General features: G+C 43.9%; 1 protein-coding gene across 1 annotated transcript; it reads right to left on the bottom strand.

The window, feature by feature from the left end:
• Window positions 1-89: 89 nt before the first annotated feature.
• LOC126253608 (cuticle protein 18.7-like) lies at window positions 90-24,805 on the bottom strand. Its single transcript, XM_049955058.1, has 3 exons — window positions 24,686-24,805; window positions 23,488-23,535; window positions 90-510 (listed from the first exon to the last, which is right to left on the bottom strand). The coding sequence occupies exons 1-3, from the start codon at window positions 24,695-24,697 to the stop codon at window positions 184-186; spliced, it is 387 nt and encodes a 128-aa protein (XP_049811015.1). The 5' UTR covers window positions 24,698-24,805; the 3' UTR covers window positions 90-183.
• Between the last annotated feature and the right edge of the window lie 3 nt (window positions 24,806-24,808).

Genomic DNA, 24,808 nt, shown 5'->3' with positions numbered 1-24,808 from the left:
TTTAACACAGATTCACAAATATATGGCTGAGGAAGTGATACTTCAGGAAGAAATCAGTAGCAATGCTGAAGACAAGAATAATGAAACAATTTTATACACATTGAAGGATGGTTTATTTAAATGAAAAAATGCACAAGTATCGCCATGTCATGAAACCGATGGAAACTGTAGCAGACAGACATCTCAGCCCAGCAGAGCAGCCTTGGCGTGAAGGTGGGCGGCGGCCGCGAGGGTTCCGGGGGCGGCGTAAGCCACGGGGGCGGCGACGGCGGGAGCGGCCAGCACAGCGGCGCCGTTGATGATGGCGTCGCGGGCCCTCGTCTGGGCGACGGCGGTCAGGTGGGCGGCTTTGTTCACAGCCACGTCAGGGGTGTCCAGCAGGTAGCCGTCAGAGCGGACGGCGATGGGGGCAGGGCCGTAGGCGGCGTATCCAGGGTGGACGGGGGCGGCGACCACTGCGGGGGCGGCGTAGGCGGCCGGCGCTACTACTGCAGCGGGGGCGGCTCCCAGGTAGCCGGGGGTGGCCACTGCCACTGCCATGACGGCGCTCAGGACGATCTGGTAACAAAATTCATTCACATTAATTTGAATGAACATCGATTTTGTGTGTTGACGAATTTTTATTGATTCTGGGCGAGTGTAATGTGTTTTTGCATGAAATACAGTAACAGTAACATGAATCCCTACCTCGCACTAAATTTGTTATTGTCTGATTGCAAGTTAGACGAAATGCCACCTTTGATTAACCCTGTCAACTTCTAGCTTAGATAGAAACAAATGGTTCAAATGGCTCTGAGCACTATGTGACTTAACTTCTGAGGTCATCAGTCCCCTATAACTTAGAACTACTTAAACCTAACTAACCTAAGGACATTACACACATCCATGCCCAAGGCAGGATTCGAACCTGAGACCGTAGCGGTCGCGCGGCTCCGGGCTGTAGCGCCTAGAACCTCTCGGCCACCGTATCGTATGTTTCGCAGAAGGGTCTTGGAAACAACTGCCTTCATGGGAAAATGATTCACCCTAGAACAAGGCTTTCAGGTCTCCTACACAACTCGTTTAGGAGGGTTCTATCTAAGGCGGCCACTCCAGCCGGCTTAGATAGAAACAGGTAAGTTTCTGTAATTTTCTTTTCATTCACAGTTCTGTCAGCCTATATTACAATGAAATTTTTCATGTTTTTCTCCTTGTCTGGCGTTATCTCCATTTCTTCAATAGGAAGCGGGTGCTGATGACAAAGAAAAGCATCTCCATAATGCTCTATCAGTCAGACATTACTGACCAGCTACACAATGGAGGTACGTGTAAATGAGAGACAACTTCTCCTTACTTCGCCCAGTACTTTATTAACTACGATAGATCTTCACGAACCACTGTGATATTTCTCACTTGCCACTTACGCGTCCCCATCGCTCTTTTTAAAAGTTCTCTGAGAAGCCTTCTCTCTTCCAGAATGAAATTTACACTTTGCAGCGGATTGTGGGCTGACATGAAACTTCCTGGCAGATTACAACTGTGTGAGACCGAGACTCGAACTCGGGACCTTTGTCTTTCGCGGGCGAGTGCTCTTCCATCTGAGCTACCGAAGCACGATTCACGCCCCGTCCTCACAGCTTACTTCTGCCAGTATCTCTTCTCCTACCTTCCCAACTTTACAGAAGCTCTCCTGCGAACCTTGCAGAACTAGCACTCCTGTAAGAAAGGATACTGCGGAGACATGGCTTAGCCACAGACTGGAGGTTGGTTCGCAGGAGAGCGTCTGTAAAGTTTGGAAGGTAGGAGACGAGGTACTGGCAGAAGTAAACCTGTGAGGACCGGGCGTGAGTCGTGCTTCGGTGGCTCAGATGGTAGAGCACTCGCCCGCAAAAGGCAAAGGTCCCGACTTCGAGTCTCGGTCGGGCACACAGTTTTACTCTCCCAGGAGGTTTCATATCAGAGCACACTTCGCTGCAGAGTGAAAATCTCATTTTGGAATAAAACAACTGCCACATACGCACTGTTTAGCAGCGGTTAAAAAGTAATGGGTATCGGCTGCGTTGTATGAATGTTTATAGCAAGATACAGTCAACTAGCTACAGAGCCTCTTCATTTTAACGACCAGCTACCAAAATTAGTGGCTTATTTCTCATACCCTTAAGCTGTAATATAAATAATATACGCTGAACGTGGTTGTATGTGAAACGTTAACACTTTAGGACTTCCGCGTTTTGTGCTAAATTATTTAGGTACAACTGGTCCAGAGAACTCACAACAGTGAACGAAAGCAGCCCCATTGCAAACAGTGGTCACATACTGCAAGAGCTGTCGGTACCTACCAGAGTGTTCATGGTAGTCTGTGGCTGCTGCTGTTGCTGCTGCTGAAATGTGTCTCTGCACCGGTGACTGCCGCCTTTTATACAGCGCTGACACACACACAACAGTGTGTGACGTGCGTGAGGACTGACAGCGCGGGATCCGGCAGCCGTGGTGGTCCTCCTTGGGCGTGGCCCTGCAGTAGAGGCTTTTGTCGTGTTTGGCAGCCGGTTACGCACAATCAATAGTTGTCATCTAACTCACCGGCCTCTTCCAATATGAGATTGTGAGGTGAGAGTTCCAGCTGCAATAATGATGACGTACTCTTAGCCGTCACTGGTAAATACGAGGTTGTTCAAAAAGTGTCGAGAATTTACATTTCTTGGAAATAATTTTATTTATTCGTATTCATTAACGTTATCTCGTTCAAAGTACTCCCCAACATATACTAACGCACCTTCCAATCCCCGAAACACGTCTCAAACTTGATCTTTGGCATAGCAGTTAGCTCTTTGAAAGATTCACTTTTAAGGGGAGGTTTACTATCTTTTGGATCAAAAAATCGATTTTTAATTGCATTTTTGGATACATGGAAGTGTTTAGAACCCACCCCTGGAAAGGTTTTTCCGAATACGGAACTGAATTGTTTGTTACTCGCGGTTGAACAAAAAAATCGGCTTTTTTCACGCACGTTTTTTTTTCGGAGAACGAGTTATTGTACCGATGCTTGGGAGGAAACACACAAAATTTAAATTAAAGTTTGAACGCGTGTGTCTGGAAGTTAGCCCCCAAGCATTTTCATTCTGGTTCGAAGACTGTGAAGATTGCGACTTTCCTGGCAGTGAGAAGCTTCAGCGAAGGGTATTCAGCAATTCTGAAGACCATGACAACTATGGACGTCACCCTGGGACTCTATTTGACGCAGTTCACCAAGCATTCGGACTACCACCGGATTCAAGCGGCCGAAAACCGCTTGTCACCGGCCGTACGAGCGGCTCTGGAGCAGCGCAGGATGGCCCAGATCGAGCAGAACGCCCTCTATGAGGAAGAGGAAGGACTTGTTTATGGACCCGAAATAGCAGATTGAACGTAAGTTGCATAATATTACATTTATATGTAGTCAAAACTTCAAACGCGTTTTTCTCGAAATGACTTTTTTTTATAGCGCGGTATGGCAACTTCAAATCTACTGAACTGATTGGCTTGATTCTTTGTTTCCGACGAAGCTAACTAAATTGTCTAGGAGGTGTACCACTTTTATTCCGATCCATGAACTATAAATGTTTTTACTTCGCCGACGAAGTCGAAAAATCGATGAAAAAAACCCTATTTTTAAAATGGCCGCCATTTTGTTTCCTATGGTCCAAATAACTTACGCGAGGTAAAACTCCCAAAGAATCTTATATACTTCTGTAACGTGAACTCAATTTTGATTTCAGACGAGCCGGCTGACCTGTGACATAGCGCGCATAGAGGCTTACAGCGAAATTTAGTTTCGTTCCCACGGCACTTCTGCCTTTGCTCTTCAACATTTCCGGTCGAAAAAATTCCAGTTTGTAGAGGAAATATCAATTAACATTTTGACCAAACTTGACATTAATATTTATAACACATCCCGAGAACAGTATTCTCAAAGAACATGCTTTTTCGGGCCAAAGGTGGTCAACCTCCACTTATTCTCATCTAGGCTCGTGAAACAACGGCCCTTTAACATGCTCCTTATTTTAGGATACAGAAAGAAGTCACTCTCGGCCATATATGTGAATATGAGATGGGGCATCATTACAGTGTTATTGTTCGCCGAAAATTCATGAGCAAGCAATGAAGTGTCAGAAGGTTCTTTACCGTGTTGCAAAAGCCAAGAAATGTTTCGCCACAAATCCGGGCGTTTGTTTTAGGACGGCTTTCCGCAAACGGCGTTGAACTTGTTGGTAGTACCCCTTACCGATCATATGATCTTTTGGTAAGAACTCGTGATGTATTATACCGGTAAAATGGAAGAACTAGTGAGCAGAAGCTTCGATTTCAACCGCACTTGCCAAGCATTTTCGGCCTTGGCGATCCAGAATGCCTCCACTGGGTCTGTTTGGTCTTCTTTTTGACGTCATACCTATACACTCCCGTTTTTTCATCTGTTAATGACACGTTTCAGTACTTCTGCATCATAGTGGATTTCATTTAGGGACTCCTGAGCAACTTCCATTTACCGCAGTTTTTGCTCGAAATTCAACACACCTTGGCACAGATTATGCTATAACACGTTTCATACCGAATACAGCCGAAAAGATATTATAGGATGAGACAATTGATATTCAGACATCATCAGCAACTTCTGTGATTGTGATTCGTTGATCGTCCATAATCATTCCTTTTACTTTTCCCATATTTTCGTCTGTAGTTGCTGGGCTGGGGCGTCCAGAACGTTCGTCATCTTCAGCTTCTTCAGGGTCCACTTGGAAACGTTTATACCACTCGTAAACCTTTATTTTACTCACAGCAGACTCACAAAAGTAATATTCAACATTTCCAAGACTTCATTACAATTTATTCCATTTTATAGCAAAATTTAATGGAAATTCTCTGATCCATTTTTAAAACAAATCAGTAAACTCCACTCGTAGCTAAACATATGTAACCTCCTTGAAAACTGAAAACAGCTACCAGTGTACACATACGTTTCAGGTATTTTTACCAACACAACAACGAAAAACTGTGTGAATCGGACTGATACAACCAACAAAATTAGAAAACTCCAGACTCTTTCTGAACACACCTCGTATGCACAGTTCTTCCGTTTAACAACATCGACGAGTAGTAGCATTATATGTATTTTCTCTTCATCAGCATTTCTAAACTCAATCATCTGCAATGACTGTTTAAGTGTCACCATGTGATTTATAAAATCAAATTAACATCATATATTGATTGATATGCTACATTCGAGACTACACTGCAAAATTAATTCCAAATACTCCAAATACTCCAAATAAGGAACCTTTCCAATATATGCCATATGTGCAGCCAGACCCCTCACGAATGCAAGTCGAAATTTTAATACATGCGGGACGTAGAACAGTAGAAAATTGTGTATCTCCTCAAACGATAATATAAGATAAATCAATGGAAGACAAGCTGCGGCCAGATTGAATTACTGTCAGTGCTTTCCTTGTTTCATGTATGTTTCATGTATGTTTGGGTGATTACCATTTCAGCTACTTTACGATTAAAAGTCCAACCTTTTCCTTTTCAACTTGATAGTAATTTCTACTTCTGAGAAAAGGTGTGTCCTGTTAATGGAAGCGCCAGATATTAACGGCCCCGAATATCTTACCATATTCGATGCACAACAATAACGAGATGAAATGGAAGACCTGAAATGTTGAAGCTGCCGAAAATGGTAACAGCTTTATACATCCCTGTGGTAATTCTTTTGTAAATTAATGAAGGGTGCCTTGGTGTGAATACTGCTCGGACCTATGTCCGTTGGATGATCATAACAATGGTTTTTGCTTTAGGTAAACGTACCCATGATGGTGAACAATAATGACAGGCTGAGCTATTTACATATCAATAGAGTCGCAACATGTAAAATTATTTTAATGTATAATATAATATAAAATTATAATATAAAGTTATTTTAATTTATATCATCACATAGCTGCAATTATTTAAGGAAATGTGGTGGCTACAGTCCCCAATCATAGTATTTTGCACCAATATCCTGGGTTAAATTCGTAACTTCTCACCGGTGTAGTAGGGGGAGCCGTGGAACATAAATCTGTAGTGGTAAATAGGGACTGGAGTGTTTTTGTTGCTGCGGTCTTCAGTCCAAACACAGGTTTTGATGCAGCTCTCCATGCTACTCTGCCCTGTGCAAGCTCCTTCATCTCCCAGTACCTACTGCAACCTACATCATTCCGAATCTGCTTAGTGTATTCATCTCTTGGCCTCCCTCTACTATTTTTACCCTTCACGCTTCCCTCTAATACTAAATCGGTGATCTCTTGATGTCTCAGAACGTGTCTTCTTATAGTCAAGTTGTGCCACAAAGTTCCCTTCTCCCAAATTCTCTTCAGTACCGCCTCTTTGGTTACGTGATCTACCCATCTAATCTTCAGCATTCTTATGTAGCTCCACATTTCCATAGCTTCTATTTTCTCGTCTAAATTGTTTATCGTCCCCGTATCACTTCAATACATGGCTACATTCCATGCAAAAATTTTCAGAAAAGATTTCCTGACACTTGGAGCTATACTCTATCTTATCAAATTTCTCTTCTTCAGAAATGCTTTCCTTGCAGCGCCAGTCTACATTTTATATCATCACTACTTCGACCATCATCAGTTATTCTGCTGCCCAAACAGCAAGAATCACCTAATATTCTGAGTGACTGATTTTCTAACCTAATTCCCTTGACATCACCTGATTTAATTCGACTACATTTCATTATCCTTGTATTGCTTTCGTTGATGTTCGTCTTACATACTTCTTTCAAGACACTGTCCAGTCCTTTCAACTGCCCTCCCAAGTCCTTTGCTGTCTCTGACAGAATTACTGTTATGTCCTGCCCACTCTTCTAATATACGAGGTGTGGCTAGAAAAAAACCGGACTATTACGGGTGAAACAATAAAACGAATGCAATAAGGCTGAAAGTCGCGTGGCCTGTCACGTGACTCTCGCTCCGCATACTGCTCGAGTTTCATCTGCCTCCTGCACTCAGTCTGCCCGTGGCGTCTGTTTTAAGTAGTTGACGTTTTGTCTGTGCGTCGGAAAATGTCGAGTGTACAGAAAGAACAGCGTGTTAACATCAAATTTTGTTTCAAACTAGGAAAATCTGCAAGTGAAACGTTTGTAATGTTACAACAAGTGTACGGCGATGATTGTTTATCGCGAACACAAGTGTTTGAGTGGTTTAAACGATTTAAAGATGGCCGCGAAGACACCAGTGATAACACTCGCACTGGCAGACCATTGTCAGCAAAAACTGATGCAAACATTGAAAAAATCGGTAAACTTGTTCGACAAGATCGCCGTTTAACAATCAGAGCAGTGTCTGAGTTAACAGGAGTTGACAAGGAAAGTGTCGAACAAGTTTACCGATTTTTTCAATGTTTGCATCAGTTTTTGCTGACAATGGTCTGCCAGTGCGAGTGTCATCACAGGTGTCCTCGCGGCCATCTTCAAATCGTTTAAACCACTCAAACACTTGTGTTCGCGATAAACAATCATCGCCGTACACTTGTTGTAACATTACAAACGTTTCACTTGCAGATTTTCCTAGTTTGAAACAAAATTTGATGTTAACACGCTGTTCTTTCTGTACACTCAACATTTTCCGACGCACAGACAAAACGTCAACTACTTAAAACAGACGCCACGGGCAGACTGAGTGCAGGAGGCAGATGAAACTCGAGCAGTAGGCGGAGCGAGAGTCACGTGACAGGCCACGCGACTTTCAGCCTTATTGCATTCGTTTTATTGTTTCACCAGTACTAGTCCGGTTTTTTTCTAGCCACACCTCGTAGTGTTCCTAGGAAACCTGCTCTCTCGGCTCTCTGGACAACAAGCAAATCGTATTAATGGATTTCTATCACAGTACTTAACTTTTGTTAAATTTACAACGAATGTCACATGCAAAGGGAAACATGAAACATAAGCAGTCTCTTCAGTATATACAAGTCCTAATACAAGTGAAAACAATACACTTCCTAAATCACTGCTGGAGCTGTCGTACAACGGCTAGACTTCGACTGCGCCACGGCCGGGCGGCGCGGCTCTTACGTCCTCTTCTCGTAGAGGGCGCTGCTGTCTCGTCGTCGTCCTAGAGAGCGGTCGGCCAGCGTACTATTGGCTCACGTCGTCTCACACCCCTCTCTGTTTTGATGTTCCTGGCCACCGTGCCGGCGCTTCACTTTACGCCGGAACAATTACAATGTCATGGGCAAACGTCAAGGTTTTTATTTCTTCTCTCTGAATTTTAATTCCTACTTCAAATTTTTCTTCTATTTCCCTTGCTGCAGACCAATACAGAGATTGAATAACATAGGGGATAGGCTGCAACCCTGTCTCACTCCCTCCCAACCACTGCTTTCGTACCCTTCGACTCTTATAACTACCATATGGCTTCTGTACAAATTATAAATAACCTTTCGCTGCCTGTATTTTACCCCTGCCACCTTCAGAACTTGAAAAAGGGTGTTCCAGTCAACATTGTCAAACCCTTTCTCTAAGTCTACAAATACTATACATGTCGGTTTGTCTTTGCTTAACCTATCTTCTAAGACAAGTCATTGGGTCAGTATTGCCTCGCCTTTTCCTACGTTTCCACGGAATCCAAAGTGATCTTTCCCGAGATCGGCTTCTACCAGTTTTTGCATTTGTCTGTATAAAATTCGTGTAAGTATTTTGCAACCGTGACTTATTAAACTGATAGTTCATTAATTCTCTCATGTGTTACCGACAGCTTTATTTAGAATTTGACTGGGGTACGTCCAGCAAATAACTGAGGGCGTAGGTTACAAGTGCTACTCTGAGATGAAGAGGTTGGCACAAGAGAGGAATTAGTGGTGAGCGGCATCAAACCACTCAGAAGACTGATGACTCAAAAATACAAAAGTGGTCAAATAGCTCTCACAAGGGAACCTCCCCATCGCACCCCCCTCAGATTTAGTTATAAGTTGGCACAGTGGATAGGCCTTGAAAAACTGAAAACAGATGAATTGAGAAAACAGGAAGAAGTTGTGTGGAACTGTGAAAAAATAAGCAAAATATACAAACTGAGTAGTTCATGGGAAGATAGGCAACGTCAAGGAGAGTGTAAACGCAGGAGCGCCGTGGTCTCGTGGTAACGTGAGTAGCTGCGGAACGTAAGGTCCATGGTTCAAATCTTCCATCGAGTGAAGAGTTTAATTTTTTATTTTCAGTTTATGTGACAAACTCTTATGTTTTCGTCACTTTTTTGGGAGTGATTATCACATCCACAAGAAAACCTAAATCGGGCAAGGTAGAAGAATCTTTTTACCCCTTCGCCAAGTGTACAAGTTAGGTGGGTCGACAACATATTCCTGTCATGTGACGCACATGCCGTCACCAGTGTCGTATAGAATATATCAGATGTGTTTTCCTGTGGGGGAATCAGTTGACGTATGACCTTGCGATCAAATGTTTTCGGTTCCCATTGGAGAGGCACGTCCTTTCGTCTACTAATCGCACGGTTTTGCGATGCGGTCGCAAAACACAGACACTAAACTTATTACAGTGAACAAAGACGTCAATGAACGAACGGACAGATAATAACTATGCAAAAATAAAGAAAATAAAGTTTCCACTCGAGGGAAGATTTGAACCGAGGACCTCTGGTTCAGCAGCTGCTCGCGCTACCACCACACCACGACGCTCCTCAGCCACGTCTGTCCACGATGTTGCCTATGCAACCCGTGGACTACTCAGTTTGTATATTTTGCTTATTTTTTCACAGTTCCACACAACTTCTTCCTGTTTTCTCAATTGATCTGTGTTCAATTTATCAAGGCCTATCCACTGTGCTAACTTGTAACTAAATCTGAGGGGGCTGCGATGGGGAGGTTCCCTTGTCAGAACTACGATTTAACAGCTGAGGTCATCAGTCCCCAACCTAATGACATCAGACACATCCATGCCCGAGGCAGGATTCGAACCTGCGACCGTAGCAGCAGCGTGGTTCCAAACTGAAGCGCCTAGAACCACTCAGTCACAACGGCCGCCACAAAAACATAATAGTATAAAAAATTAAAGAAAGAACTCGAAGAGCAGGCGATATAGAGTTAGACGCCGCCGACTCTTCGTATAGGTCGGAGAATTATCCACTCTGTAAAGCCGGATGGGTAGCGACTTGAGGTAGATTTGACGACAGAGCACAATGATCACGCACGCACAATCGTTACGTAGCATATTGTTGAACGTGCGTCTTCGCAACAGACGACTCCTACGTGTTTTCATCATTACCTAGCGATATCGTTATTTACCAATCCAGTGGGAACGGGATCATAGAAGGTGAATGTTGGATCAATGGAAGTTCGTGTGGGATCGTGGAAGGTGGACCTTTGGTCAATGGAAATGTGTCGCGTTGTAGGTTGAAATACCTTTCTTGTTGCCCGCATCTCGTGGTCGTGCGGTAGCGTTCTCGCTTCCCACGCCCGGGTTCCCGGGTTCGATTCCCGGCGGGGCCAGGGATTTTCTCTGCCTCGTGATGGCTGGGTGTTGTGTGCTGTCCTTAGGTTAGTTAGGTTTAAGTAGTTCTAAGTTCTAAGGGACTTATGACCACAGCAGTTGAGTCCCATAGTGCTCAGAGCCAGCCACCTTTCTTGTTACTTGAGATGGACGATCGTAACGGATACGGCGGCATACGTGCCAAGGTCTGCTAGAAACGTACGCCGCGGTTAGATGCAGGCCGGTGGGGGTAGTACTGTACATGGGGACATTCATGTGGAGTCCATGTTAGTCACCGTGACAGCTGAGGATTACGTGAACTTGTTGCGGACAGCCTGCTCTATTCAAGCGTGATGTGTGTCCCGGCAGCACCGTCATGTTTCAGGAGGATAAGTATCATAGTGACAAAACTACGAGGGCAGTTCAATAAGTAATGCAACACATTTTTTTTTCTCGGCCAATTTTGGTTGAAAAAACCGGAAATTTCTTGTGGAATATTTTCAAACATTCCCGCTTCGTCTCGTATAGTTTCCGACAGGTGGCAGCGCTGTACGGAGCTCTTAAAATGGCGTCTGTAACGGATGTGCGTTGCAAACAACGGGCAGTGATCGAGTTTCTTTTGGCGGAAAACCAGGGCATCTCAGATATTCGTAGGCGCTTGCAGAATGTCTACGGTGATCTGGCGGTGGACAAAAGCACGGTGAGTCGTTGGGCAAAGCGTGTGTCATCATCGCCGCAAGGTCAAGCAAGACTGTCTGATCTCCCGCGTGCAGGCCGGCCGTGCACAGCTGTGACTCCTGCAATGGCGGAGCGTGCGAACACACTCGTTCGAGATGATCGACGGATCACCAGCAAACAACTCAGTGCTCAACTTGACATCTCTGTTGGTAGTGCTGTCACAATTGTTCACCAGTTGGGATATTCAAAGGTTTGTTCCCGCTGGGTCCCTCGTTGTCTAACCGAACACCATAAAGAGCAAAGGAGAACCATCTGTGCAGAATTGCTTGCTCGTCATGTGGCTGAGGGTGACAATTTCTTGTCAAAGATTGTTACAGGCGATGAAACATGGGTTCATCACTTCGAACCTGAAACAAAACGGCAATCAATGGAGTGGCGCCACACCCACACCCCTACCAAGAAAAAGTTTAAAGCCATACCCTCAGCCGGTAAAGTCATGGTTACAGTCTTCTGGGACGCTGAAGGGGTTATTCTGTTCGATGTCCTTCCCCATGGTCAAACGATCAACTCTGAAGTGTATTGTGCTACTCTTCAGAAATTGAAGAAACCACTTCAGCGTGTTCGTAGGCACAAAAATCAGAACGAACTTCTCCTTCTTCATGACAACGCAAGACCTCACACAAGTCTTCGCACCCGAGAGGAGCTCACAAAACTTCAGTGGACTGTTCTTCCTCATGCACCCTACAGCCCCGATCTCGCACCGTCGGATTTCCATATGTTTGGCCCAATGAAGGACGCAATCCGTGGGACGCACTACGCGGATGATGAAGAAGTTATTGATGCAGTACGACGTTGGCTCCGACATCGACCAGTGGAATGGTACCGTGCAGGCATACAGGCCCTCATTTCAAGGTGGCGTAAGGCCGTAGCATTGAATGGAGATTACGTTGAAAAATAGTGTTGTGTAGCTAAAAGATTGGGGAATAACCTGGTGTATTTCAATGCTGAATAAAACAACCCCTGTTTCAGAAAAAAATGTGTTGCATTACTTATTGAACTGCCCTCGTACAAGAGCCCGACATTGGTTTGAACATGATAGAAATCTCACGTTGGTGTCTTGCCTGCCAAAATTCGACTGATGTGACCCCATGGAACACAACTCGGACGCTACCGGTCGGTAGGCCGCACCCACAGAACACCAGACAATAACTAGCGGGAATTGCTTGACAGGAATCGCTTGACACTCTTTGCAGAAACCCACCAATGACTTGTCGGTTCCATGTTACGCACAACTGCTGCTATATTGTGTCCCAAAAGTGGGTTAACGCGCTGTTCAAATACTGGTCATAATGTTTGACTCATCTCCCTAAAGCACTATTTGACGATGACTATAGTGGAACACACTGGATACTAACTCGTAAAGTCCAGCTTGTGGATTCAGAGTGAATACCTTCTTATAGAGAATAATGTGAATAGATTTTAAGATAAATGGCTAAGGTTCTATACATCAGTATTGTATTTCGTTTGTTTTCTTTTTCAGTGTCCTGGTGGTCGTAAATCCTTTTTTAGTTTAATTTAGTGCTCATACTTTGTCAGCTTATCATTTAAATTTATACGCAAAAGCAACAAAATATGGAGACTGATTTAATAAACCACAGTCTTTCGGTTTACTTTCCTTTTTCCTTATGCAAGGAAACATTAATACATTTCATGTTACTGTTTTCTAAACATGTTCAATCACCAGTAGCAGAAATATCAGTCACTGTAATGAATATTACACTCTACAGCGAGGTGAACGTTGTTGTAAAACTACCCGTGAGAAAAAAATCTTGTTTCAGGCCGGAGCTCGAACTCTGAACTGTGTCGGACGATGTTCCCACCGACAGAGCTATCCACGTACAGATCAGTCCAACCAGAACTTCTCTCGTACTTCTGTGTTCGCCGTCGTGTTTCTAAGCTCAGGCCGGCCGCGGTGGTCTCGCGGTTCTAGGCGCGCAGTCCGGAACCGTGCGACTGCTACGGTCGCAGGTTCGAATCCTGCCTCGGGCATAGATGTGTGTGATGTCCTTAGGTTAGTTAGGTTTAAGTAGTTCTAAGTTCTAGGGGACTTATGACCACAGCAGTTTTGTCCCATAGTGCTCAGAGCCATTGAACCATTTTTTCTAAGCTCAGCGAAGTTCTCTTTCATACCTTCTACATCTACTTCATACTCCGCAAGCCACCCAACGGTGTGTGGCGGAGGGCACTTTACGTGCCACTGTCATTACCTCCATTTCCTGTTCCAGTCGCGTATGGTTCGCGGGAAGAACGACTGTCTGAAAGCCTCCGTGCGCGCTCTAATCTCTCTAATTTTACATTCGTGATCTCCTCGGGAGGTATAAGTAGAGGGAAGCAATATACTCGATACCTCATCCACAAACGCACCCTCTCGAAACCTGGCGAGCAAGCTACACCGCGATGCAGAGCGCCTCTCTTGCAGAGTCTGCCACTTGAGTTTCTTAAACATCTCCGTAACGCTATCACGGTTACCAAATAACCCTGTGACGAAACGCGCCGCTCTTCTTTGGATCTTCTCTATCTCCTCCGTCAACCCGATCTGGTACGGATCCCACACTGATGAGGAATACTCAAGTATAGGTCGAACGAGTGTTTTGTAAGCCACCTCCTTTGTTGATGGACTACATTTTCTAAGCACTCTCCCAATGAATCTCAACCTGGTACCCACCTTACCAACAATTAATTTTATATGATCATTCCACTTCAAATCGTTCCGCACGCATACTCCCAGATATTTTACAGAAGTAACTGCTACCAGTGTTTGTTCCGCTATCATATAATCATACAATAAAGGATCCTTCTTTCTATGTATTCGCAATACATTACATTTGTCTATGTTAAGGGACAGTTGCCACTCCCTGCACCAAGTGCCTATCCGCTGCAGATCTTCCTGCATTTCGCTACAATTTTCTAATGCTGCAACTTCTCTGTATACTACAGCATCATCCGCGAAAAGCCGCATGGAACTTCCGACACTATCTACTAGGTCATTTATATGTATTGTGAAAAGCAATGGTCCCGTAACACTCCCCTGTGGCACGCCAGAGGTTACCTTAACGTCTGTAGACGTCTCTCCATTGATAACAACATGCTGTGTTCTGTTTGCTAAAAAATCTTCAATCCAGCCACACAGCTGGTCTGATACTCCGTAGGCTCTTACTTTGTTTATCAGGCGACAGTGCGGAACTGTATCGAACGCCTTCCGGAAGTCAAGAAAAATAGCATCTACCTGGGAGCCTTTATCTAATATTTTCTGGGTCTCATGAACAAATAGCGCGAGTTGGGTCTCACACGATCGCTGTTTCCGGAATCCATGTTGATTCCTACATAGTAGATTCTGGGTTTCCAAAAACGACATGATACTCGAGCAAAAAACATGTTCTAAAATTCTACCTTCTTAAACAAGCACCCATGGAAGGAACGATTTTGCCGCCACAACCTAAATGATTTTGTCGAGAATGAATCTCTCATACTGCCTTTTAGTGTGCGCTGTTTCAAACTTCCAGGCAGAGTACATCGGTTATCGCTAATAATATTTCCTCCGTGGGGAAATCATTGCCACTACGCACTGATTCAGTGATGTGACACGAAGAATGTGTTGGCATCGTACCGTTTTCGTAGCTACACATTATAAGACTTAATTTCCTGAGTTACTGGTGCGATTTGCGAGTACGTGCACTCTGCAGTAACAAAATAAAATCTTTTTGCCCGTGTTTCCTAAATATCTCTAACACAAATAAAGAAATTTTCAAAATTGTTGAGGCTTTTGTGACCACATGTTGAAATCTTGCCTGCTGATGATTACCTGTCATTGACAGCTTAATCTGAGGCAATCCCAGACGTCAAACATGGTTCTTGTTATTACAGACATTTATTCGCCCATATCGCGCGAAAATAAACAATGATTACTAGATTCAGCGAAATTCAATCGCCATATTCAGAGAATTTGCGTAGCAAAAAAATTCTTGCAGTCGATGAAATTGATTCTTACGGTAAAAAGTGTTTTTCTTTACGAATAATCAGAGGATGGCGTTTTAACGTCGCTGCAAGTAGTAGTCATTGCGTATTTTAGTGCGATCGGAGCGAACAAACTCCTGTAACAAAAGCAACCCCTTTTTTCCGCTGTTGTTCTCCTAATGGAACACAGGCTCGCTGCAACATGGGAATCCAGGATCTGTTCACCTTGAGGCTTTCTTCGTTCTTGTTGAAGCTGTTGTCACGTTTGTGGATTTCTGTGGCTCCAGCCCGGAGTTGAAGGTCTTCCTCTAATTCTTTTGTAGGAAACCTGAAAGGCTTGTTCCAGGGCGAATCATTACCCCAGGAAGGCAGCTGTTTCCAAGCACCTTCTGCGAAACATACGTTTGGATAATCCTGGTAGCAGGCAGTATTTTGCAAATGCAGTCATTAACACTAAGGGTCGGGGTAGGAGGAGGGGGAGACGGTAGTGCCAACGAAATTACCTGCGTGCGACTACTTAGTCTCAAATGTCTTACTGAAACTGCGTTATTTGCACAAGTAATGACAAACATGTCCCATTTCAGGTGGTAAGCAGCCACCACCAGAACCAAATGGTTCAAATGGCTCTGAGCACTATGGGACTCAACTGCTCTGGTCATCAGTCCCCTAGAACTTAGAACTACTTAAACCTAACTAACCTAAGCACATCACACACATCCATGCCCGAGGCAGGATTCGAACCTGCGACCGTTGCAGTCGCACGGTTCCTGACAGCGCGCCTAGAACCGCGAGACCACCGCGGCCGGCCCACCAGAACCAGTAGGGTTGTTGCAGAGTAACGGGTCACAGTAATGGACACAATGATACAAAGTTCTTTTGTCCATTACTGTGACACGTTACTCTGCAACAATCCTACTGGTTCTGGCAGTGGCTGCTTACCACACAAACTTGGTGTTGTGTCTAGCTCATACAGCATAGACACTTTTAGGTAGCTAGGTGCACGCTAAACTAACGCAGACGGGCTTGAAGTTCTGCAACATGAGACTTATTAATGAATAAGAAGAAAAGTACGTAGATATAGGTTACTTAACGTTTATTCTCGTGTTGGAATACATCTCTCTTGAATATTAGGAAGCTATAAGCACTGATACAAATGGCGCCTTGCTAGGTAGTAGCTATGGACTAAGCTGAAGGCTATTCAGTCTGTCTCTCGGCAAATGAGAGGAAGACTTGGTACGTCTGGTCGCAAGCTATGTCGTCCGTACAACTGGGGCGAGGTCTAGCCCGTGTCTTGTGACCTGCCATGTGGTGGCGCTAGGTTTGCGATTACACAGTGGCGACACGCGGGTCCGACATGTACTACAGGACCGCGGCCGATTTAAGTTACCACCTAGCAAGTGTGGTGTCTAGCGGTGACACCACACTTGGACTACTTTGTGATTAACTTTTACGAACAAGGCAGTTTCAATGAAGCATTTGTGAATATAAGATCACGGTCTGCGTAGGTAGTGTCTATTTCCATGTTTTTGTGTCTGACTGGCTGATATGTCTAATTCTTAAATACAGGGTGATTCAAAAAGAATACCACAACTTTAAAAATGTGTATTTAATGAAAGAAACATAATATAACCTTCTGTTGTACATCATTACAAAGAGTATTTAAAAAGGCTTTTTTTTTTCACTCAAAAACAAGTTCAGAGATGTTCAATATGGCCCCCTCCAGACACTCGAACAGTATCAACCCGATACTCCAACTCGTTCCACACTCTCTGTAGCATATCAGGCGTAACAGTTTGGATAGCTGCTGTTATTTCTCGTTTCAAATCATCAATGGTGGCTGGGAGAGGTGGCCGAAACACCATATCCTTAACATACCCCCATAAGAAAAAATCGCAGGGGGTAAGATCAGGGCTTCTTGGAGGCCAGTGATGAAGTGCTCTGTCACGGGCTGCCTGGCGGCCGATCCATCGCCTCGGGTAGTTGACGTTCAGGTAGTTACGGACAGATAAGTGCCAATGTGGTGGCGCTCCATCCTGCTGAAATATGAATTGTTGTGCTTCTTGTTCGAGCTGAGGGAACAGCCAATTCTCTAACATCTCCAGATACTGTAGTCCAGTTACAGTAGCACCTTCGAAGAAAAAGGGACCAAAAACTTTATTGGCTGAAATGGCACAGAAAACGTTCACCTTAGGCGAGTCACGTTCATACTGAGTTGTTTCCCGCGGATTCTCAGTGCCCCATATACAGACATTGTGACGGTTGACTTTCCCGTTAGTGTGGAAAGTTGCTTCATCACTAAACACAATCTTTGAAACGAAAGATTCATCTGTTTCCATTTGAGCAAGGATAAAATCACAGAAATCGATTCTTTTAATCTTATCAGCTGCAGACAGTGCTTGAACCAATTTCAGACGATAAGGTTTCATAACTAACCTTTTTCGTAGGACTCTCCATACAGTTGATTGTGGAATTTGCAGCTCTCTGCTAGCTCTGCGAGTCGATTTTCCTGGCCGTCCAGAACTTTTCCCTTTGCACAAACACCCATCCTGTGTAAACTGTTCATACCAACGTTTAATACACCATCTATCAGGAGGTTTAACACCATACTTCGTTCGAAATGCACGCTGAACAACTGTCGTCGATTCACTTCTGCCGTACTCAATAACCCAAAAAGCTTTCTGTTGAGCGGTCGCCATCGTAGCATCAACTGACGCTGACGCCTAGTCAACAGCGCCTCAAGCGAACAAATGTACAACCAAATGAAACTTTATAGCTCCCTTAATTCGCCGACAGATAGTGCTTAGCTCTGCCTTTTGTCGTTGCAGAGTTTTAAATTCCTAAAGTTGTGGTATTCTTTTTGAATCACCCTGTACTTTCACGGGGCATATTCGAGCTCGCAAAAGCGCAGAATCGATAGCCAACCCTCGTCTCATGCAGGAAGTGCGGTCCTCTAGTGCGAAGATGGTGTACTTCATAAGGTGGCAGAAGGTGGTCTTTTCGTTATCAACCGAGCTATTTCTTGCAGCAGAGAAATTTCGCAAGAACACGAGGGCGCGTTTCCGTAAACGGAGAACGATTTCGGGTTGAGTCATTACTGTTTAATTCACTGGTGGAAAAAATTTAGGGTAATGAAATTTCAGGACTACGTGTATCTAGGTACCGTTAAGTGATTCACATTGCAAGATCACAGATTAATGTAAGCTCGAGATAAGAAATTGCTAATTTGAAATGCTGGTACATTATTAACCGGTGCAATCGCCATAATGGTGAATGCAGGCATGCAAACGTGTATGCAGTGTGATCATACAATGTAAGACAGACAATCAGGAGCAACGACGAACAACAGTCGCCCAAGGGCAAACTTTTTCTCCCGTTCATTAGTAAGGTCACAGATCGCATTGGGAAAGTTTTAAGCAAGTATGGAGTGGAAACTACTTTCAGACCCACCAGGAAAATAAAAGAAATTTAAGATCGGCAAAAGATGCACGACACCCTTTGGCTACACTGGGGATATATAAAATTCCCTGTGCCTGTGGACAGGTTTATATCGGCACCACAAACAGAAGTGTGAACACCCGTCTTGTTGAACATGAGAGGAATTGCCGCCTCGGTCACACGGATAAATCGGCCGTAGCGGAACATGTTTACCAGGCAGGTGATCATGAAATAAAATTCAGCGAGACGGGCGTCATATCAAAAACCTCGCATTATTATGCACGCATGTGTAGAGAGGCTATCGAGATTGATAAACACCGTAATAATTGTAACAGGAAAGACAAAGGTGTTAAACTGGATAAAATTTGGATGTCAGCGTTGCACCGCAAGCGTGACGATCGATTACTTTCAGTCGAGAATGTTGGCATTACCAGAGACAATCTCACAGCCGACGCCACGTGATCGACAGTGGCGCCCTCTGTACTGCCTATATAATCAGCGCCTCCTCGACTTCTCTTCGCAGTTCGCCGCTCTGCCTCCGAGTATGTTTCCCGCAGTCGGAGACGAAACGTCAGGGGAGAGTTTTATACTTCAACCACGGCCTATCAGCCCGGAAGTTTTAAGTTGTAAGTAGGCTGTTTAGGTTTTTATATTGGTAACGCCACATAGCGCTGTGTATGAAAATCACTGGCTGTGCTGTGTGCAGTCTGTGTCTCGTTTGCATTGTTGGAAAAATTCTCTATTGTAGTGGGCAGTTAGATGTGAACAGTGCGTAGCGTTGCGCAGTTAGAGGTGAGCCGCCAGCAGTGGTGGATGTGGGGGGAGGGATGGCGGAGTTTTGAGAGTGGATGATCTGGACGTGTGTCCATCAGAGACAGTAAATTTGTAAGACTGGATGTCATGAACTGATATAAAATGGTTCAAATGGCTCTGAGCACTATGGGACTTAACATCTGTGGTCATCAGTCCCCTAGAACTTAGAACTACTTAAACCCAACTAACCTAACGACACCACACAACACCCAGTCATCACGAGGCAGAGAAAATCCCTGACCCCGCCGGGAATCGAACCCGGGAACCTGGGCGTGGGAAGTGGGAAGCGAGAACGGTAAACTGATATATATATATATATATATATATATATATATATATATATATATATATATATATATATATAAAGTTTTGAACACTATTAAGGTAAATACATTGTTTGTTCTCTATCAAAATCTTTCATTTGCCAACTATGCCTATCAGTAGTTAGTGACTTCAGTAGTTAGAATCTTCTATTTAGCTGGAGTATTGGCGCTCGCTGTATTGCAGTAGTTTGAGTAACGAAGATTTTTGTGAGGTAAGTCATTCATGAAAGGTATAGGTTATTGTTAGTCAGGGCCATTCTCTTGTAGGGATTTTTGAAAGTCAGATTGCGTTGCGCTAAAAATATTCTGTGTCAGTTTAGTATTGATCAGAATAAGTAAAGAGAGTAATGTCTCAGTACGTTCAGTTTTGCTCAGCTGTTTCAAAAGCAAATAATGTAAGAGGTTTATCAGCAGAGTCATTCATTAATCTTTCTAAGGGGACGTTTCAAAATGAAGTGTATGCCGTGTGTCGTATAGATGCAGGATGTGAGTTTGTTCCATGCCTGTTGCGCTTGGTCGGTCAACACAGAGTCGGTTACAGCTGTTTCTGGATGACGCTCGGGTTGTCGTGCGATTTTGTCATATATGTGTCCGACTGGACGAAGATCTGGTGTTGGAGCAGGCCAAGACAACACGTCGACACTCTGTGGAGCATCTTGAGTTACAACAGCGGTATGTACAGAAAACATAACCTAGAATAATGTTCATACATGGCAGAACGATAGTTCAAATCACCAGACGGAAGTACAAATTTGTAGTCAGGGTGCTTGGAATAACCACGATAGGACTGCTGCTATCATTCGAAATCGAACTCCAAATGGTAACTCCGAGTGCAGATCCATTGTGTCTAGCATGCAGACAGGTTGATTACAGGCCCTCAACTAGGCTCCTTTTAACCAACACATGACCATCACTGGCGTTAACGTAGAAGTAGCTTTCATCACAAAACACTACAGACCTCCACTCTACCCTCCAATGGGCTCTTGCTTGACGCCACTGAAATCTCTAATGGAAGTGTTTGGGAGTCGGAGAAATGCACGCTACAGGGCATCTGGCTGCGAGCTGTGCTTGAAGGAACCAATTTGTAACAGTTCTTTGTTTCACTAGAGTGTCAACTGCCGCCCACATACCAACTGCAGATGCAGTACGATGATGCGCAAGAGCCATATGCCAAACACGATGGTCTTCCCTGCCGGTAGCGCCACGTAACCGACCGAAAAGCGGTTTTCTTGCGACTGCACAGTCTTGTGATTACCGCTGTCAGCAGTCAGGTACAGTGGCAAAAGTCACAGTGTCTTTCTCCAGTATCACAGAAGGAAGATCCAGCTTCATGTAGACCTATTACAAGACATAGTTGAGAGCCACTAAGATGTTGATAATGGCGTATTTGTCGCCTTACAGGCACTCTGGACCAATATCAACTCACAAAGTATTGCATCGCTTCTTGAGAAAGTAATGTAAATCACTTTATCGATAGGTTACTACAATGGAGCCGCTGTACGTGCTCAGAGATTTGTAATTACTATTAGCTCTGTATCGTATTATATAAGAAAAGATTTCATTGTCATCTCTTGTCTTCTTCGTCTTTGACTTCTGTGCCTGGTTGATTCTGATGTCGCGTTTAGATTACGGTCTCTAAAGAATTATTTCTACTATATGTAGTGTAATTAGAATTTCTGCTAAATGTGTATGTCAGTGTTTAATGAAGTATTTATGTTTGTTAGTAGCAAGAAAGTACCATCCCTGTCGCCTTTATTTAATTAATTACGTAACAATTAAATGCAGCCCTGGCCATTTGTAATTGCATTGTTGAAACGATGCCATTGCCGTTAAAATTGATAAAAATTTCTCTATAGCTATTTAATTCTGAAATTATTGAATTTTCATTTCTCTTTAGCTCAGAGATGCAGTTTATTGAAAGGAATTATTTTGTTACGCTGCCATTGCACGTAGGCAGCTATACTGGTGCATCAATCTTCACAGAGAAAAATAACTGTTTGAATATTACATTACATTTGCTTATCACGTAAAATTAAAAAAGATAATTTTTTTTTATCCATCGTGAGTAAGATGGATGTCTTCACGTTGGAACATGCATGGTATTTCTGGCCATAGCGACCTGAGAAAATTTAGCCGTGTATTTTAATGAACATAAAAGAGATTTCATTTAATCAAACATTTTCAGTCTAAATTAAAGGAACATTTTTTTCTGTCTTTTCAAAAATGTTCGTTACGCGATGCAAGTCCAGTCTCAAAGGTAACTGACGCTCACGACCAATGCAGCATGAATTTAAAGCAAATCTGATTTGCGTTGTCACAGTGAAGCTACTAGCGCAACTCTTATGCGACTGACGCGAAATTTGAATAGACATCATCTTTCGTTTATGTCTTACAACTCCTTCTTGATGTTGCGTTTTTTTCCGTCAGTGTACATGACTGTTTCTGTGAGCACACACTCACTAGGCAGAGAACCTTAGCTAGCTAGGCAGTGGCCTTTAGTAAACGTGGCCGACATCGCAAGGTTTTCATTGAATATTAGGTGTGGCATAAAGTCACGTAACACGCATGCAATTATTCTGTAAATTTGAATTTTTTTCTTATACACTACCGTTCTAGCCGCTGAAGAAAAATTGTAGTCATTTGATGTTCAGCAAATCAACTTTGTTTACGCGTTTTGAGTTTTACTCTGAAACTGGTTACTAGTACGTTACGCCCTACCGTGTCTATGAAGCTTACCTCCACTGAAGTTCTGAAGATCGGTTTACTCGAAAACCGTAAATAAAGATTTAATTCTAGTCAATAAATTATATTTATTCCGTGAAAATTTAAGTTCAGTGTTTTTGTGTGACTCTTTCCTTGTACACGTGAAACGGTCCTTCTGTTTTGGTGTCGCATATTTTAGTGGCGCAAGTTGCTAGGAGCCAGTCGTAAGCGGTGCATGAACTCCTAGTAGTGTACATATTCCAATCCTGGCTCTGAATCTTTCTGATAGTAGCTAGAGTCCTACACTACATCAGTTATTGCCTTTCGAGTAGTGAGAAGTTTAACTCTGTCTTGCTCGCCAAAGCGAGGCTGATGACCCTCATTTAGACTGATTCCAAGTGTGGACTTACCCAGGTGCTTCAATAAACGTTACCCATTGAATCAGTGGGAATTAAGTCCTGTAAGCTGTGCCGTCTGCCAAATATCATTAGTAGAGCGCGTATTCTGGCTGTGGTCGCGAGATTGTTTACAGACGTAACGTTCAAAATGAAAATGAGGAACGAAAATCTTTAGCCAGGCTGACAGCGGGGAAAAGAAGTAGAATGCTACATATACTGAGAGATGATTTATTTCAATGAAAAAATATACAGGTACCATGACTTGATGCAAGCTCGAGTACGTTGTTCATAAACTCAACCGCAGGAGGACATTTCAACCCAGCAGAGCAGCTTTGGCGTGAAGGTGGGCGGCGGCTGCGAGGGCTCCGGGGACGGCGTAAGCCACGGGGGCGGCGACGGCGGGGGCGGCCAGCACAGCGGCGCCGTTGATGATGGCGTCGCGGGCCCTCGTCTGGGCGACGGCGGTCAGGTGGGCGGCTTTGTTCACAGCCACGTCAGGGGTGTCCAGCAGGTAGCCGTCAGAGCGGACGGCGATGGGGGCGGGGCCGTAGGCGGCGTAGCCAGGGTGGACGGGGGCAGCGACCACTGCGGGGGCGGCGTAGGCGGCAGGCGCTACTACTGTAGCGGGGGCGGCTCCCAGGTAGCCGGGGGTGGCCACTACTACTGCCAGGACGGCGCTCAGGACGATCTGGCAACAAAAAAATTAATATCAATCAATGGTTTTTGGTCTTGAAGAATTATTATTACTTACTGTTGTGTGTGTGTATGTGCGTGTCTGTGTGTGTGTGTGTGTGTGAGAGAGAGAGAGAGAGAGAGAGAGAGAGAGAGAGAGAGAGAGAGAGAGAGAGTCTGTGTACGTGTGTTCGTGTGTATGTATTTGTTTGTGGTACAAGCTGTAACTAATCTATTGCTGTATCAGTTATTTAATCCAAGATTACTTATAGCAGATTAATAGACAGGTGGAGGGAAGCCTGTCCTGGATAACTGATGTCGACTTCTTAAATATAATCAGATCATTTTAACACTCTATTTTTGTATCTAAAAATGTAATATTTCACACGCCTGTCAGCACATACAGCAATTTCTGTGGTGCTATTCATTTCTGATGCCTTCTTGGGTGCTTCTCCTTCAACAGCTAATAACGTTAGGAAACGTCTGTTAATAATAACTAAATACGTCCTCGGAACACTGTGTTGATCAGAGTGGTTGAACACTAGAGAATATTCAAATCAATACTTTTTTTATTTTATCTGTTATATCTTTTGGAACTACTGTTTAGGTTCCTCACTTTTCATCTCGGCCTACCCATCACTCTGAGGTGTTCTCTGCCTTATAATTTACGTACCATTTTCTAGCCACGCTTCCACAGCAACTTGAAACTACTATATTGATCTGAAAAATATATCGCAACGTTAATTCAATATCCCATTACCTCATATTTCGTCACTTGAGAGAAAACTTATGAAGTTAGTCACAGCAGTATAACACCCAAATGCTTAATAGGTTAGCTGATAGGGAGCACGAAAGCAACTGCTACGCGAGAGACGTGTGGAACATAGACAACATGGTACTGCGTTTTGCGAATGCTTCTGGTATTTTGTGTGAGATACAGTTCACTACTAGCTAATACTGCTAATATTCATTGTCACCAAATTTTTCTCTTGAAGTTTAGGGTACGTCATATATTATATTTCGGATTTTAGTGTATATATCACAGAATACCGTAAGACATCTGTGTTGCGTGCTAAATTATTCGGTTGCTACTGGTCCAGAGAACTTTATAACAGTGAACTAAAATCCCTAGTGCAATCAGAGATCACATACTTGTTAGTACTTACCAGGGTGTTCATGGTGGTCTGTGGCCGCTGCTGTTGCTGCTGCTGAAATGTGTCTCTGACAAGGCAGCTGCCGCCTTTTATACGGCACCGACTGACATGCACGGAGTCCGTGTGGAATGACCA

Source organism: Schistocerca nitens, chromosome 4, assembly GCF_023898315.1.
Source record: "Schistocerca nitens isolate TAMUIC-IGC-003100 chromosome 4, iqSchNite1.1, whole genome shotgun sequence".
In the NCBI taxonomy this organism is placed as follows: Eukaryota; Metazoa; Arthropoda; class Insecta; order Orthoptera; family Acrididae; genus Schistocerca; species Schistocerca nitens.
The sequence above is the reverse complement of the archived record's forward strand: the minus strand, read 5'-3'. Positions and strand labels throughout refer to the sequence as shown.

Coding starts and splice junctions, on each gene's coding strand:
- LOC126253608 (XM_049955058.1), bottom strand. Junction 511..23,487: donor TAGTGGCCACCCCCGGCTAC/CTGGGAGCCGCC, acceptor ACCCCCGGCTAC/CTGGGAGCCGCCCCCGCTGC.